General features: G+C 42.1%; 1 protein-coding gene across 1 annotated transcript in view; it reads right to left on the bottom strand.

Moving 5' to 3' along the window:
• Window positions 1-19,136, bottom strand: part of megf6b (multiple EGF-like-domains 6b) — a gene marked incomplete at its 5' end in the record, with an annotated part of 186,077 nt that overhangs the window by 75,023 nt on the left and 91,918 nt on the right. The window contains 1 exon segment of the mRNA XM_079510418.1: window positions 6,283-6,405. Coding sequence (XP_079366544.1) covers window positions 6,283-6,405 — 123 coding nt within the window.

Genomic DNA, 19,136 nt, shown 5'->3' with positions numbered 1-19,136 from the left:
TACTTATAATAAGTGATTGGAGGATTCATTATGTGTTGGTTAAGTATTATATGATGTAGGCCTGCATGGGATCCAGTTATATATCCCATGAGGTTCTCACTATCTACAGAGGCGGTCGCCTGCTGTCACACAACAGGAATGCAGTCAACAACAGATAGATAGCATCATATACATACATACAAGCACCACCGATCATTCACACATCAATCTCTGTTGCTGCTGCTTCCATGCAGCTTCTGTAAATGCCTGCAAATTACGAGCAATTGTGAGCTCGCTGCTGTGGGAAAATGTTTTTTCAACCATTAGACTAGACATCAGTAGCAGCAAGGGTAACGAATGCTATATGAAATGCAGCTGTGACAACGTTCTGTTCTAACGACCAGTGGGGGAAAGTAACTAAGTACATTAATGCTTAAGTACTGTACTTATAAGTACGACTTTGCGGTATTTGTACAGAATTTCCCATTTCCAATACTTTTACTTTGACTCCATTACATCTCAGATTTAAATATTCTACTTTTACTCCGCTACATTTATTTGAAAACTTACTTAGTTACTAGTTACTTTGTGTATATAAAAATGATGTATATAAACATGCATTAACCACTTCAGCCATATATTCATTCCAGCCACTAGCAGATCTACAAGCTGTGTCGCGATGTGATGCATTGTGAGCTTGTAGATCTGATTTTCTAAATATTTTGTATACATTTTAAAACTTGAAATGGGACATTCTGCATATAGTGAGTGAATACTTAGACTATAGTGAGTCCACTTTTGGTACTTAAAGTAGGCTATACATTTGATACCAAGAGATTATTTCTAAAATCGAAGTATCGGTACTTTTACTTAAGTGAGACATTTCAGTACTTTTTCCACAACTGCAAATTGACCATAACCCGGATGAGACCTCCCGCAGGCTCTTTGACATGGACTCCGCTCTCAGCAGCTCTCAGACAGAGGAGGGATTACTGGAATTAAACCCACCACTAATAGAGATTACTTAATGGCCCCTACACACTGTAGGAGTTTTAAAGTTTTCGGCGAGTCATCAGATTGTTGTGCATTTCACACTGCAGGAGTCTTTTTTTTTTTATTGGCTGTCATTATATCTTTGTGGCTTTCACACTAAATGATTGATCGCCGACCAGGGATCACACACTGCAAGAGTTCACCAAGATGCGATCCAGACCCGATACACATAGTCTACATGATCAGATCATTTGTTTTTCATTCCAAATCATTTTGACATGCACGTGTAGGATGCGTGATACAAACGCGAGACCCACACAGGGCGCATCTCTCTCTCTCTCTCTCTCTCTCTCTCTCTCTCTCTCTCTCTCTCTCTCTCTCTCTCTCTCTCGTGCACGCCACACACACAGGAATAGCCTAGCCAGGCTACACAGGGCGACATGTTTGTTATAGCAGCGCTATAGCGAGACAGGACGTTATAATCTTGAGTTTCATTAAATAACTCTGTCTCGCACGGCGCGCGCGAGCACACACACACACACACACACACACACACACACACACACACACACACACACACACACACACACACACACACACACACACACACACACACACACACAGAGCGCACGAAAAGTTTGCTCAAATTGCTCTGCACTGTTGATTCCGATGCGGTTTTATCAACATTATTCAAGTGAAATGCGTAACGGCAATATTGGGCTAATATAGGCTACCGATATGTACGACACAGGGATTTACCGACGGAATGAAGGTTATATATCTTATCATCTGATCATCTATGGATACAGTTGACATACAGACAGATAGACAGCAGTGCTGTGAGCAGTGTGCTCTCATTGGCTGTAATACAGGCCTTATCGGGGCGCAGTCGCAACCCAGTTCATACTGTATGATATCCAGTCGGCGACAGAGTCAAATATCAAACGTGCTAGATATTCAGAAATGGTCGGGGAGGCGTCGGCGAGCGCTTTTATCAGCGCTGGATCTTCCCGCATCTCCTTTCACACACAGCGAGCAAAACCTTGCCGATCAAAGCCCGATCTTGAGTCAGATCGGGGGTTTTGTCGGCGAGTGCCAAAAATGCTCCCCGACAGCATAATCGGAGCAAATATCGGGCAGTGTGTACGAGCCATAACCAGAAACAACACATTTTGGACCGTATACATTTATCCACTTATATACCCAATACTTACCACTAAAAAATGCCCATACCAACGGCCATTAGGAAATGTGAATCCCTAGACTCCTTCAAAACCGCTCTCAAACAGCACGTACGGCTGCAATTGGAAACCCCCCTTTTTGTACTTTCTTTAAAACTGTATATATGATGATTTCCTTTTTTCCTCATTGTGCGTGTTTAAATGTTGAACGATGAATTGAAAATGGAGGACCCTGATGTAAACAAGTCTTAGTGCTTTTTATGGTTTCATCCTCGTATACAGATTTTGTATTGACCTGTACCTTCGTTTGAAATACACCCATTCTACTAACTGTGGATAAAAACACATCAATCAATCAGTCAATCAATCAATCAATCAATCAATCAATCAATCAATCAATCACTTAGTTCAGGGGTTCTCAACATTTTTGTCCGGGGAACCCCGGAAATGATTTGGCCATGTCTCGCGACCCCCGCCCCGCTCCCCCTCCCCACCCCTGACTTTAAAAAAAAAACCTTAATAATAGAGAAAATATATCATAAATGAATACTGAAACCAGATATAATCATTAAGGAAAGTGTATGCATGTACTATGTGTACTATGTAAACTCTTCATTTCCATTTTCCAGCCATTCAGTTGCAAAAACAATGAAAATTATTTGGGGACCCCTCCAAAATAATTTGGCGACCCCCCCGAGGGGTCGCAACACATGGGTTGAGAACCCCTGACTTAGTTGACCGAATTCCCAATGGATATCAGCAGCCTGGAAACCAGACGACTCTGCCAGTGCAAAAAGGCTTGTTTTGTTTCCCCTCTGCAATAAATATCTTCAGCAAAATGAGCAGATCTACAATCTCGCCACGATGTGTTTTGAGCTTGTGTTATCGGCTATTTGTTTGGCACACGTTAGCCCCAGAAATAGGATGCTGGCGTTCAACAGTAACAAAACATCCGAAGGGTAAATGCAGGGTAGATGTACGGCTTTCAGTGAGCACTGATCTTGTTACAGCAGACTGCTAACACTCTTCTCTTCTGCAGATAAATCCATTCCTATAATCAGAGCCAGAGACTGTATGCCAGCATAGCCAGACCACTGAATACATTCGAAAAGGTTTTTTTTTTGTTTAGTTTTTTTTGTTTAGTTTTTTTTTTCAAATGGGTGCAACGTTGCGGGGGAAAAGAAGCACAAATAAAAAAACAAAGGTACATCAGTGTAGAAAAGCAAAAGCAAGCGAATTTGGCTATGTAAAGGAAACCAAAAAAGCTAAATAATCTCATGCCCAAGGGAATTTGGAGAACTTGGAGAACCTAGTACAAGGAGACTGGAATGGATTGGAGAGGTTGGAGAGGATGCCTACACCAACTGGAAAGACGCATGTGGTCCATATGGCAACAGCGAGACCAACGACAGACTGACAGAGGCCTAAGGCTGTTGGAGTTTGCCAGGTATAACAACTTGTTGCTAGCGAACACACTTGGCCCCCACAAGGCCTCCAGACGATGTACCTGGCACAGCCCCGGTGGAGAGTACCACAACCAGATCGATTACATCATGGTCAAGAAGCGCTTCCGCTCAAGCATTAATACCGGGAGGACACGCAGCTTTCCAAAAGCAGACATTGGGAGTGACCACGACCTCGTCCTGATGTCTTTCCGCCTACGCTTGAAAAAGATCAAAAGCTCCAAGTGCACCAGAATGAAGTTTGATCTGGACAAACTACGAGACCCTGAGGTGGCAGAAGCCTTCAAGGCAATGATAGGAGGGAGGTTTGCACCACTGCTCATCCTAGGCTCAGAAGAAATTGATGTCAATATAGCATGACAACCCTGGCAAAACTCAAGCCCATATGGAAAGACAAAAACGTCAGTCTGGCATCAAAGGTGAGACTACTGCGATCACTTGTCATGTCAATCCTTCTTTATGCTTGTGAAACTTGGACCCTTACAGCTGAGCTACAGAGGAGAATACAGAGCATGGAGATGAGATGCTACAGAAGACTCATGGGTATCTCCTACACCCAACATGTCACAAACGAGGAAGTACGGCAAAAGATCAGCCAAGCCATCAGCCCACATGATGACCTTCTGACCACTGTCATGAAGCGTAAACTGAGGTGGTATGTGTAATGAGCTGATGTCCACACAGTTGTGATGATATTGTACTTAATGCTTTACTGAAAGTATCGTGAACAGTACAGGCATAGAGCATACATTCTGTCCACTACTACCACTCGCTTGCCGGCTTCCTAGTGACGTCATCGTTCCTCTTAAAGCTGTACACTACAGTATGGACACATCACCAGATCCTCAGGCCTTGCAAAGACCATCCTGCAAGGCACTGTACGAGGTGGCAGGAGAAGAGGGAGACGAAAGAAAAGATGACATCGGAGAATGGACACACTTGAAACTCAGCGAGGCAATGAGAGCTGCCGAGGACAGAGAGGGATGGAGAGAGCTGGTCAGCAGATCGTCTGTGGTGCCCCAACGACCCTCCGGGGTTACGGGATAGGTGAGGTGAGGTGAGGGAGAACCTACTGTATAATTGCACACACAGAATAAAGTCGCGTCTACACAGAGACGCTGGAAAAGATATAACTGAAGTCGTCAAAAAGTTTACCGTACACTTCATCGAATCAATGAATCTATGTGTCGACACTACAACGACCAAAAGGGCACCCGGCCCTGAATGCACCTGTAGTATATATGGCCAGTCTGTAGGTGGTGCTGTAGCACTAGCTGGCACAAAGCCCCAAAAAGAGAGAAGAACACGGTGCTAGTGTTCTTCTCTCTTTTTGAGTTGCGGTTTCATATTTATCCACTCTGGGACCCGGTTTAAAAAAGTGAACGGATTCGTTCACCGTTTTGGTCGGCATAGTGTAGATGAAAGGGCAAAACGATTAAAAAGCTATGCGGTTTGACTGCGGATCGTCTCTGTGTAGACGTGGTCTAACTCACTTCCGGGCTGCTTCCCTACTTTCTTCACAGGTGCGTGTTACTGATGATACTAATTAAGGTTCTCAAACCTTTTAATTTCAAGGACCCCCATAACTCTGAGAGTGTACAAATGGAACCAAATGGATCAAAGGGAGTCTACCAACGCACCTCAAGCCTGGAACGGCTGGTCCGGTGCTTCACAGGGACAAGGACATACGTTGCAGAAGGAGGAGAGGACACTGGAGCAGCACAGACATTTAGAGCCTTTTATTAGGTGCTAGTATACAGACGTTTCGAACCTATGACTCTGATGAAGACCGCATAGGTCGAAACGTTAGTCGTTGTCCTAAATAGCTTCCCTCCTAATAACGAGTTACACAAGTTAAGTTGTGTTTTCATCGTTTAATTCACGTTTTAATCCGTCATACAGGGTTTCCATCGGACAGAGTGGGATATAGGTTTTGACGCGTTTTGATGACGTCACCGCAAAAAACATCCGTCGCACCGGCATGCAAAGGTTTCTGGGAAATTGAGGCCCAATGCATTCCAATGGTGGCGGGACACGCAGTGGGCGCGTTCCTTCTCCGCTCTGTTGTTGTTGATCGCTACTTTGGACTATTTTTCAACACTACGACAAGCGAATACACCGTTTTAAAGCGGATTTTCATGAAAAGCAACGATGATGTCGGCGTGGTTGTTCTTCAAAGGTTAGTGAAATCCAGGCAGTCCACCCTAAAATATGATCAGGTCTTATTGTTATATAAGGAGGTATAATTTTTTCAAAAAAAATTACAGTATTTGTTAAAATGTTGTTTTTATGTGGGCACGCCCACCAGTTAATTAAGTATGGCTGGTTTGCCTGGTGGGTGATGATGGGTGGTGATCCACCTGAACTGAAGCTGCACCCACAGCTGTAGTTGTATGATAAAGTGGGAGGGGTTAGGGGAGGGGCTGATAGTGTGATGTCACTATATTGTTGTTTATTTCATTGGCCCGTTTGACTGTCAAGGGTTCAGCCTCCAGGAAGAAACCCTAAATACAAAGTTAATACACCATTGCACATAAAAACGACTCGTGTGTCTAATGAACTACTGTCACCTCATAGACACATGAAAAACTGGAAAAATAAAATAATTGTGGCACTCCCTCTTTAAATTAGCATGGACTGTGCGGGTCACTCAGCAGAGGACTCACCTTGGCAGGTCTTGCCGTCGTCCTTCAGTTTCTGTCCCGTGGGACACTTGCAGTAGAAGCTCCCGATGGTGTTGCAACACAGGGCCTCGCATCCACCGTTGGTCTCCTCACACTCGTTCACATCTGACGGGGGAGAGAGAGAGAGAGAGAGAGCCGAGAGGGAAAATAATGTTAAAAGTGCAACCAAAATGAGAGAAGAGAGAGCGCTATTGTAGCAAAACAAAGAGTTAAATGGAAAGTGAGTTTCATAACAAGACCGGACAAGAAACATCTGCGACATTAAACTCATCAGTCACATATGTTCTTTTTTTATTAAAGAACGCCAACATGGTTCACTGAACAAGCAGTGTCTCAGTCGATGGAAAAAAGAAAAGAGGTTAAAAAAAATGTAACCGCATAGATTAGGAAAGAATGCCTCTGTTTCATTTCATGTCACTCTTGTTAAGTTTCAAAATGTCTTGCTCCGAATGAGCTCGAATTAAATTCGTACACATTTGGAATGGTCCTTCGATGCTTGGACAACTGTGGGATTCATGACTTATTGACATTAGGATATGATTAAGGGACTCCGTGCACGCACGCGCGCACACACACACACACACGCACGCGCGCACACACACACACACACCGTTTCCATCCTCAAGTCTGCTTCGCTCAGTGTCCACCAACAACGCGCTGTCAATTGGAAAACTATCTCCAAATTGAAAATCAAAACACATCATCGGAAATCTGAGCCGTGACGAGAAAATGATCAGAAATGTGATATTCCGCCATGCATAGTATCAAATGCACAAAAGGGAAATGGAGTAATGGCTCCCCTCTCACCCTTAAACCTCTTCCAAAGCGAATTGGAACTCGGCGCATGCATGTCAACAGAGCCGCGTCCTCACGCACACTTCTGCCTTTCCATTAGCATTTTTTTCTTGTCCTACCCAGTAGTGTTGATTTTGACAGCACATTTTGATTGTAGTTTTAGTCACAGTCTCTTATTGACTAGTTTTCATTTAGCTTTAGTCTCATTTTAGTCACCTGTAATGTTTTTTAGTGTTAGTCTAGTTTAAGATTTTAGTCGACTTTGGCGGTGCCTCGATGCCGTCGTAATGGCTGATTTTACACTTGCTGAAATAGGCGATCTACAAGCTCACAACACGTCGCCTGTGAGCTTGTAGATCTGCTATTTTCAGCATGCAACCAAGTGTAAAATGACTTATACTGGATCTCTTGTCCACTATAGTCCCTTCCTAACATTTAGTCTACATTTTATTTGTTGACGACATTGTCAATATATTTAGTCTTAGTTTTTTAGTCATCATAGCTTGGTTTTAATTTAGTTTCCATATAGATTCCGTCAGTGAAAAAAGGTAGTCGAACTGAACCACATGAATTCTCTCACGCTGATTCACTGATCTCCAACGCTGGAGATTTAATTGGCTGATGAGGAAACATTGACGTTCACAATGAAATGATTAGCACAGTGCATTATGGCTTGGCCCAGATTCACACATTCAGCAATATGTCAGGACATACAGTAGGCCTGCAGTGCAACTTCTGCAAGCACTGTATAGTAGATAGGGGGGGGGGGGGTTGTCAGAGGAGATTATATTCAAAGTGAAGCTTTCGACGTGCTGACATGCCGTATCGCAGGCCTGTTTCATTTGCTGTGCCCACAGAAGGTATTTTGGACTGAGAACAGTGGACGGCACACTAGAGAGAGAAGGGTTTGCTTGGCTTCTAATCATCGTGTACGTAAACCCTTCCCGTGTCCATAAAAGCAGAGGATTGCAGAAGATGCGGGATATTATTGCCAAGAAAAGTACAGCAGCATTATTTCCCCTCCAGTGCCTTTTCGCTTTGCATTCAGGCGATGTTAGGACTCGACCAGCCAATTAAGGCATTTCCCATCTCGGTTTACGACATCTGGAAATGTTTTACACCAACACACTACGCTCTTTATATTAAAGCATTACTATAAACATCACGCTGTGCCATACGTTGCTGTCGGGAGGAAACCACCAAACTTTTTTGGGGGGGGTTTTTTGAGGGTTTTTTTGGCCATAAATCAATGCTATTGAACACCCTTTACATGTGTTGTTTTGTGAAAAAAAACAAAAAAAAACGCTTTGGACAAAACCGATTTTGACCTGGGAACGATTCTACAAATGTCTTCTAAATCCTGACAGTTTTCTGAAAAACCCTATGTTTCTATGTCAGTCGTTCTCAAACATTTTCATGTCAAGGACCCCCAAAATTCATGTATTTGGCCGCCGACCCCCATCTGAAAATATGTTGTTCCAGGAACCCGCCCAGAAGCAAAGAGTTAAAAGCATTCGCTCTGAAAGAATATATATTCAAAGATTTGCGCCACAACCACATATTCACGATTTTTCAAAAATAGCTAAAGTATTTCTAATTTCTAAGTATAACATGCTTACACCAAAAGGGGTTCCCGCCAAAAATGGGTTAAGGGTGAGAGGGCAGCCATTACTCCATTTCCCTTTTGTGCATTTGATACTATATGCATGGCGGAATATATCACATTTCTGATCATTTTCTCGTCACGGCTCAGATTTCACATTTTCACGATTTTTCAAAAATAGCAGACCTACAAGCTCGTAGCGCGGCACTCAGTGCAGTGCTATGAGCTTGTAGATCTGCTATTTTTCAATAGCTTAAGTATAACATAATGCTTAAAACACCAAAAGGGGTTCCCGCCCAAAATGGAACTCCATTGGACCCTCAAATGGTCTGCTAAAACAACTAACTCCACCACCTCTCCCCCTCTCATGGAAGTAAATGACAATATATAAAGTCTCAACACCAACTTTGCTGAGGCAGTATTGCTTTGTTTTCAAAATATATAGTTTTCTTCGTTTCCTGAAAATTTATATTTTTCCATTTCCCGAAAAATGGAACATTTTGGAGTTAGGTGGTTTCTCCCCGACAGCAGAGATTAAGGGCTCCAATTTCGTCGCCGCCGTTTCCCGCAACGCGGCCCGCAATACACCCGCCGCCCGAAGTATGGGAGTATAGGAGCTTACTCTGCCCCTTAATGGTATTTTGGTCCAGCATCACCCGCTATCTTTTTTGCCGACACCGGTATTTGCGCCTAGAGGTGTGGTCATGGGCGTGCTGGCACGCTTTCCCCTAAATTGCTATTTTGGTCACACACATTTGGGAAGGCGCATAGTTGAGTTTAAAAGCACCCGTAAAGCCGTAATGCCAAATTAGTTTGGAATAGAGCGGCGCGCGCCGTGCGCCTGCAAAGTGAGACTCCAAGGCAGCAACGCATTGCTCTTCCATGGCCTATGCCTATGAGGCACTGGGCATAATGGGCAATGGATAATGGATCTCTTAAAGGCAATGGCATGTGGTTGATTGGTTTGATTATTGTAACGCCCAAACCACATATGCATAATGTAACGGGTAGCAGAGGTGTTTTTAGGGATTTAGGCAGGTGACCAAAATAGCCACTTTAGTGGGGGGAACACCCCTTCCCCACTGCTAAATACCCAAATAGTGGCTTTAGAAAGCTCGGACCAAATTAGAACACCAATTTCTGAAATTGATTTCTTTATGGAAGAGAGACCCACATCTCTCTCCCATCCTGGCTTCTCTTTACTGCAGGGGTATTCAACTAGATTAGGCCGGGGGCCACAACTGTAGAGGGGCCGCACAGCGTGCGTGCAAAGCGGGAACATTTGTGGGTTCTCAATGCATTTTGTGCTCAAACACGAAGATTTATGTATATTTCTGCACAGTAATGAGCAGGATAATATGTCTACAGTTATATGCTACCTTATAGATGTAGTGTAGACCTATTTGATAGTACATAAACATAATTGCCTTGACATTAACGACCGTCAACAAGCACCAGTTACTGTCAGTATGGTAATCTTACACTTCATATCGCAGACACTATACCTGTAACTTTCCTACTGTAAGCCCTCCTATCATTCCCAGAATAAAAATAATAAAATAAAAATAAAAATAATAAAATAAAAAATTGGGGAAATTCTTCCAGGGGGCACAAGGGGGCGCTCTTCGGGCCGCATTTGGCCCGCGGGCCGTCCAGGTGAATACCACTGCTTTACTGGCTGCTGCCTGTCAAATACATAATTGAGTTTCAAGTTATTGTTTAATTATCTTTAAACACTTTGCGGGCTGGAATCTAAATATGTGTCTGACCTCCTTTGCTCCTATTCCACGTCCAGGCATCGTCAGAACCTCCGACCAATTAATGACTCCTGTCCGTTCCTCAGTCCTGCTTAACCACAAAGGATGACCGTGTCTACTCTATTGCTGCCCCTAGGCTTTGGAAATGTGGAAACAGTCTTCCCTCTACACTGTGTGTGTGTGTGTGTGTGTGTGTGTGTGTGTGTGTGTGTGTGTGTGTGTGTGTGTGTGTGTGTGTGTGTGTGTGTGTGTGTGTGTGTGTGTGCATGTGCGTGTGCGCACGAGCTTGTAGATCGTGCGCACGCACGCACGCACGCACGCACGCACACGTGCATGTATATCTCTCTGTCCACAGCTAATCTAACAAAGTAGTACAGCGATCAGCATCACATTTCTTGTGCAAACTGCCAGTATAAGCCAAGGAACTAAATTCCTGGTTGTTTTTCACATCGGTCATGTTATCTTTGTGTATCCCATGTCAAAAAATAACAGTTTTGAGCACACCTCTGCGTTACAACCAGTGGCGTTTCCAGGAATTACATTTTGGGCAGGCAAGATGTGTTAATTGTCGTCTCCCCGCGCACAATCGTAGCACTAAAGGTTTTCAAAGAGATATACCTGCCAGACGAGTAGTATACAAAGGCTGAAAGGCATGCATTTACATTCCAATGGGTGATTGAGGGTCGCGCTCTACCGCAACGGCCCATCAGCTGTCCACTAATAGTTCTCAGGTCTTGTTTTTGTCCTCTCTCTTTTGTCATTGTATGGATTTTGGCCAGGCCAGAAATGGATTTGGACAGGCGGACGCCTGCCCTCGCCTTATTGTAGATACGCCTCTGGTTACAACATTTTGTTCTCATCGATGAATTTTCTAAAGGCCGATAAATGCGATATAGACGTGCCTTGCATCGCCTCTCTTCCACACGCAGTCTGTCAGTGAGTGACCACAGCCTGGCCATAGAGAAAGTCCTACCTACCTCCAGAACAGAGAGTACATGTGTGGTCATTGTACCTCAGCTGAGGTAGAGACTGAGACACACTTCCTATTAAAATGCAATAAATATGATAATATAAGAGCAGAATATTTTAGGAAATTTGAGTTGTTGATCCCAGATTTTAAGGAATTAGATGAAAATGACAAACAACTCATTGCATTAGGAGAGGGACCTGCAGCACACCTGGCTGCACAGTATGTGACTGCATGTCACACAATGAGGGACAAATAGAAAACAACACTAAATGTGACCATGATCTTGACACGAACCATCTTGAGACACACACACACACACACACACACACACACACACACACACACACACACACACACACATACTGGTTTTTGTGGTTTGTGGGGACCAACATTTTTTTCATCCCTCGTGGGGACCACCCTTTCTAAAGGTTATACAGCTATGAAAAAAATCAGGTATAACAACTATGGCTTTGTAAGCTTATACACGACTTTAAATATCAGAATTGATGAAGTAATTGCTGTACCATGCCATATGGGGACTTGTGAAAAATCTGGTTAACATGGTTGATGGGGACCTCATTTGAATATCATTTAAATAATTCACACAAGGTCCGCTCTAATGTGATTAATGGGGACCTTGCAACAAGTGTAATTACTAACTAGTAAAACGCCCTTAATGACTTAATACTAGTATTAAAATGTTATTGCCTTCTTTCATGTCCAATGAATTTGTAATTAAGTTATTAAGGTAACATACCATATGAATCCATTTGGGAAAATAATAATAATAATAATAATAATAATAATTCAAAACCATAACCAATTAAAAAATAGCTAAAACATAATTCAGTTTTCCAATTAAAAAATAGCCAATCTACAAGCTCAAAACGCATCAAAGCACAACACATTTTGAGCTTGTAGACTGCTATTTTTGCTATTTTTGACAGTATATGCATTGTGACCCCCTGGAGTGACTGAAAATATAGTGGCCCTCTCCATCATCAAAGTTGCCCAACCCTGACATAGATAATGCACAATGTTGACATAAATAAATGACACATAAATTGTAGAACAACAATTTTAATTGTACAAGCGAACAAATTGGTACTAATATCCTGACTACGCCACCTCCCGCTTGTTGAGGGGGCAGGAGGAACCCCTAGAGTGTAAACTTTGACCAACTTCCCCTTTAACAGGAACAATGTACGAGAGGCATTTGTGGAAAATGTAACAACTTTATTTATATATAACTACACAGTATATATTAAAAGGTTAGGGCAATACATCAGTGAGGCAGATAAGATAATAAAGTGAAAAGTATATAATTAGCTCAAATACATTTGGGGAAAGAAAGGGGACACGCCTAGCACGAAAAACAACTTGTGCAATACAACAATAAAATCAATACAAAACATGCAGTGCAGGGGGTTAACAAATACACACCAATAAAACCCAAACCAATAAAAGACAGTCATACTAAATAGTAGATAGATAGTAGGTATTTAGAACACACTTTCAGTTCTGTGATATATGGGGACATTTAACACACTTTAAGCTAATGTGCATCACGGGGCCATATAAAAACACACACACAAACAAACAAACACACATCTTAAAACATGCATCTTGGGGACTCCGTGCTAAATGTGCATCATGGGGACGTCTTCTGAAGTTTCAATTATTTTGCCTTCAAGCTTGCATAAATACACACACACACATCTTAAAACATGCATATTGGGTACCCCGTGCTAATGTGCATCATGGGGACGTCTTCTGATGTTTCAATTATTCTGCCTATTATGTGATCTACAATATTTAGACTTTTAATGCCCTTTACATTAGGCTAATGTGCGTCACGGGGACATACATGCTGTTAGAGTTCTCAACGGGCCTGACAATAAAGCCTGGACCCGAACTGGTCCAACCCAAGGCTTGGCCCGGCCCGAAACATTACCATAATGTTAAGTCTGATAAGCCCCAGTAAAGGAAAAAACACCACCAGTTGGCTGCGGCTATGTTGTTAAATTTACATCATTATACCGAGTGAGTGTGTGAGAGAACGGACAGTCATACTAGACATTAGGACATTACACAACATCCTTGTAAGGTGTGCTCTCCCCATTTACCTTTTCAATGGAAGTGGATGTCTTGGCAACTGCTGGAGCCATGTGTGTCTGTTGGGGAGTCTCCAACCCCTGTTGCAGGCATGTCATTCAACATCTGTTTAGAATAAGATTCATTGAATATTTAAAAGAGTTAGGCATGTGAAAGTAGTGCACTTGACTATCAATGTTGAATGCACTTATTGGAAGTTGCTTTGGATAAAAGCGAGTTCGAAATAACTAATGTAAGATAATGTTAGTAGTATTACAACATCCTGATGTAGTCCAATATACCATTTTGTTACATAGTAGGTATTTAGAACACACTTTCAGTTCTGTGATATATGGGGTCATTTAACACACTTTAAGCTAATGTGCATCACGGGGACATATAAATACACACACACAAACAAACACACACATATCTTAAAACATGCATCTTGGGGACTCCGTGCTAAATGTGCATCATGGGGACGTCTTCTGAAGTTTCAATTATTTTGCCTTCAAGCTTGCATAAATACACACACACATCTTAAAACATGCATATTGGGTACCCCGTGCTAATGTGCATCATGGAGACGTCTTCTGATGTTTCAATTATTCTGCCTATTATGTGATCTACAATATTTAGACTTTTAATGCCCTTTACATTAGGCTAATGTGCGTCACGGGGACATACATGCTGTTAGAGTTCTCAACGGGCTTGACAATAAAGCCTGGACCCGAACTGGTCCAACCCAAGGCTTGGCCCGGCCCGAAACATTACCATAATGTTAAGTCTGATAAGCCCCAGTAAAGGAAAAAACACCACCAGTTGGCTGCGGCTATGTTGTTAAATTTACATCATTATACCGAGTGAGTGTGTGAGAGAACGGACAGTCATACTAGACATTAGGACATTACACAACATCCTTGTAAGGTGTGCTCTCCCCATTTACCTTTTCAATGGAAGTGGATGTCTTGGCAACTGCTGGAGCCATGTGTGTCTGTGGGGGAGTCTCCACCCCCTGTTGCAGGCATGCCATTCAACATCTGTTTAGAATAAGATTCATTGAATATTTAAAAGAGTTAGGCATGTGAAAGTAGTGCACTTGACTATCAATGTTGAATGCACTTATTGGAAGTTGCTTTGGATAAAAGCGAGTTCGAAATAACTCATGTAAGATAATGTTACTAGTATTACAACATCCTGATGTAGTCCAATATACCATTTTGTTACATAGTAGGTATTTAGAACACACTTTCAGTTCTGTGATATATGGGGACATTTAACACACTTTAAGCTAATGTGCATCACGGGGACATATAAATACACACACACAAACAAACACACACATATCTTAAAACATGCATCTTGGGGACTCCGTGCTAAATGTGCATCATGGGGACGTCTTCTGAAGTTTCAATTATTTTGCCTTCAAGCTTGCATAAATACACACACACATCTTAAAACATGCATATTGGGTACCCCGTGCTAATGTGCATCATGGGGTCGTCTTCTGATGTTTCAATTATTCTGCCTATTATGTGATCTACAATATTTAGACTTTTAATGCCCTTTACATTAGGCTAATGTGCGTCACGGGGACATACATGCTGTTAGAGTTCTCAACGGGCCTGACAATAAAGCCTGGACCCGAACTGGTCCAACCCAAGGCTTGGCCCGGCCCGAAACATTACCATAATGTTAAGTCTGATAAGCCCCAGTAAAGGAAAAAACACCACCAGTTGGCTGCGGCTATGTTGTTAAATTTACATCATTATACCGAGTGAGTGTGTGAGAGAACGGACAGTCATACTAGACATTAGGACATTACACAACATCCTTGTAAGGTGTGCTCTCCCCATTTACCTTTTCAATGGAAGTGGATGTCTTGGCAACTGCTGGAGCCATGTGTGTCTGTGGGGGAGTCTCCACCCCCTGTTGCAGGCATGCCATTCAACATCTGTTTAGAATAAGATTCATTGAATATTTAAAAGAGTTAGGCATGTGAAAGTAGTGCACTTGACTATCAATGTTGAATGCACTTATTGGAAGTTGCTTTGGATAAAAGCGAGTTCGAAATAACTCATGTAAGATAATGTTACTAGTATTACAAGTAACATCCTGATGTAGTCCAATATACCATTTTGTTACATAGTAGGTATTTAGAACACACTTTCAGTTCTGTGATATATGGGGACATTTAACACACTTTAAGCTAATGTGCATCACGGGGACATATAAATACACACACACAAACAAACACACACATATCTTAAAACATGCATCTTGGGGACTCCGTGCTAAATGTGCATCATGGGGACGTCTTCTGAAGTTTCAATTATTTTGCCTTCAAGCTTGCATAAATACACACACACATCTTAAAACATGCATATTGGGTACCCCGTGCTAATGTGCATCATGGGGTCGTCTTCTGATGTTTCAATTATTCTGCCTATTATGTGATCTACAATATTTAGACTTTTAATGCCCTTTACATTAGGCTAATGTGCGTCACGGGGACATACATGCTGTTAGAGTTCTCAACGGGCCTGACAATAAAGCCTGGACCCGAACTGGTCCAACCCAAGGCTTGGCCCGGCCCGAAACATTACCATAATGTTAAGTCTGATAAGCCCCAGTAAAGGAAAAAACACCACCAGTTGGCTGCGGCTATGTTGTTAAATTTACATCATTATACCGAGTGAGTGTGTGAGAGAACGGATAGTCATACTAGACATTAGGACATTACACAACATCATTGTAAGGTGTGCTCTCCCCATTTACCTTTTCAATGGAAGTGGATGTCTTGGCAACTGCTGGAGCCATGTGTGTCTGTGGGGGAGTCTCCAACCCCTGTTGCAGGCATGTCATTCAACATCTGTTTAGAATAAGATTAATTGAATATTTAAAAGAGTTAGGCGTGTGAAAGTAGTGCACTTGACTATCAATGTTGAATGCACTTATTGGAAGTTGCTTTGGATAAAAGTGAGTTCGAAATAACTCATGTAAGATAATGTTAGTAGTATTACAACATCCTGATGTAGTCCAATATACCATTTTGTTACATAGTAGGTATTTAGAACACACTTTCAGTTCTGTGATATATGGGGACATTTAACACACTTTAAGCTAATGTGCATCACGGGGACATATAAATACACACACACAAACAAACACACACACATCTTAAAACATGCATCTTGGGGACTCCGTGCTAAATGTGCATCATGGGGACGTCTTCTGAAGTTTCAATATTTTGCCTTCAAGCTTGCATAAATACACACACACACACACATCTTAAAACATGCATATTGGGGACCCCGTGCTAATGTGCATCATGGGGTCGTCTTCTGATGTTTCAATTATTCTGCCTATTATGTGATCTACAATATTTAGACTTTTAATGCCCTTTACTTTAGGCTAATGTGCGTCACGGGGACATACATGCTGTTAGAGTTCTCAACGGGCCTGACAATTAAAGCCTGGACCCGAACTGGTCAAACCCAAGGCTTAGCCCGGCCCGAAACATTACTATAATGTTAAGTCTGATAAGCCCCAGTAATGGAAAAAACACCACCAGTTGGCTGCAGATATGTTGTTAAATTGAAATAATTATACCGAGTGAGTGTGTGAGAGAACGGACAGTCATACTAAATAGTAGATAGATTGTAGGTATTTAGAACACACTTTCAGTTTTGTGATATATGGGGACATTTAACACACTTTAAGCTAATGTGCATCACGGGGACATATAAATACACACACAAACCAACACACACACACATCTTAAAACATGCATCTTGGGGACTCCATGCTAAATGTGCATCACGGGGACGTCTTCTGAAGTTTCAATTATTTTGCCTTCAAGCTTGCATAAATACACACACACACACACACATCTTAAAACATGCATATTGGGGACCCCGTGCTAATGTGCATCATGGGGTCGTCTTCTGATGTTTCAATTATTCTGCCTATTATGTGATCTACAATATTTAGACTTTTAATGCCCTTTACTTTAGGCTAATGTGCGTCACGGGGACATACATGCTGTTAGAGTTCTCAATGGGCCTGACAATAAAGCCTGGACCCGAACTGGTCCAACCCAAGACTTGGCCCGGCCCGAAACATTACCATAATGTTAAGTCTGATAAGCCCCAGTAAAGGAAAAAACACCACCAGTTGGCTGCGGCTATGTTGTAATAAATTTACATCATTATACCGAGTGAGTGTGTGAGAGAACGGACAGTCATACTAGACATTAGGACATTACACAACATCCTTGTAAGGTGTGCTCTCCCCATTTACCTTTTCAATGGAAGTGGATGTCTTGGCAACTGCTGGAGCCATGTGTGTCTGTGGGGGAGTCTCCACCCCCTGTTGCAGGCATGTCATTCAACATCTGTTTAGAATAAGATTCATTGAATATTTAAAAGAGTTAGGCATGTGAAAGTAGTGCACTTGACTATCAATGTTGAATGCACTTATTGGAAGTTGCTTTGGATAAAAGAGAGTTCGAAATAACTCATGTAAGATAATGTTACTAGTATTACAACATCCTGATGTAGTCCAATATACCATTTTGTTACATAGTAGGTATTTAGAACACACTTTCAGTTCTGTGATATATGGGGACCTTTAACACACTTTAAGCTAATGTGCATCACGGGGACATATAAATACATACACACAAACAAACACACACACACATCTTAAAACATGCATCTTGGGGACTCCGTGCTAAATGTGTATCATGGGGACATCTTCTGAAGTTTCAATATTTTGCCTTCAAGCTTGCATAAATACACACACACACACATCTGAAAACATGCATATTGGGGACCCCGTGCTAACGTGCATCATGGGGTCGTCTTCTGATGTTTCAATTATTCTGCCTATTATGTGATCTACAATATTTAGACTTTTAATGCCCTTTACTTTAGGCTAATGTGCGTCACGGGGACATACATGCTGTTCGAGTTCTCAACGGTCCTGACAATTAAAGCCTGGACCCGACCTGGTCAAACCCAAGGCTTAGCCCGGCCCGAAACATTACTATAATGTTAAGTCTGATAAGCCCCAGTAATGGAAAAAACACCACCAGTTGGCTGCAGATATGTTGTTAAATTGAAATAATTATACCGAGTGAGTGTGTGAGAGAACGGACAGTCATACTAAATAGTAGATAGATTGTAGGTATTTAGAACACACTTTCAGTTTTGTGATATATGGGGACATTTAACACACTTTAAGCTAATGTGCATCACGGGGACATATAAATACACACACAAACCAACACACACACACATCTTAAAACATGCATCTTGGGGACTCCGTGCTAAATGTGCATCACGGGGACGTCTTCTGAAGTTTCAATTATTTTGCCTTCAAGCTTGCATAAATACACACACACACACACATCTTAAAACATGTATATTGGGGACCCCGTGCTAATGTGCATCATGGGGTCGTCTTCTGATGTTTCAATTATTCTGCCTATTATGTGATCTACAATATTTAGACTTTTAATGCCCTTTACTTTAGGCTAATGTGCGTCACGGGGACATACATGCTGTTAGAGTTCTCAATGGGCCTGACAATAAAGCCTGGACCCGAACTGGTC

The sequence above is a fragment of the Electrona antarctica genome (genome assembly GCF_951216825.1).
Source record: "Electrona antarctica genome assembly, chromosome: 9".
Classification (NCBI taxonomy): domain Eukaryota; kingdom Metazoa; phylum Chordata; class Actinopteri; order Myctophiformes; family Myctophidae; genus Electrona; species Electrona antarctica.
This window is presented reverse-complemented; position numbering and strand designations above follow the sequence as displayed.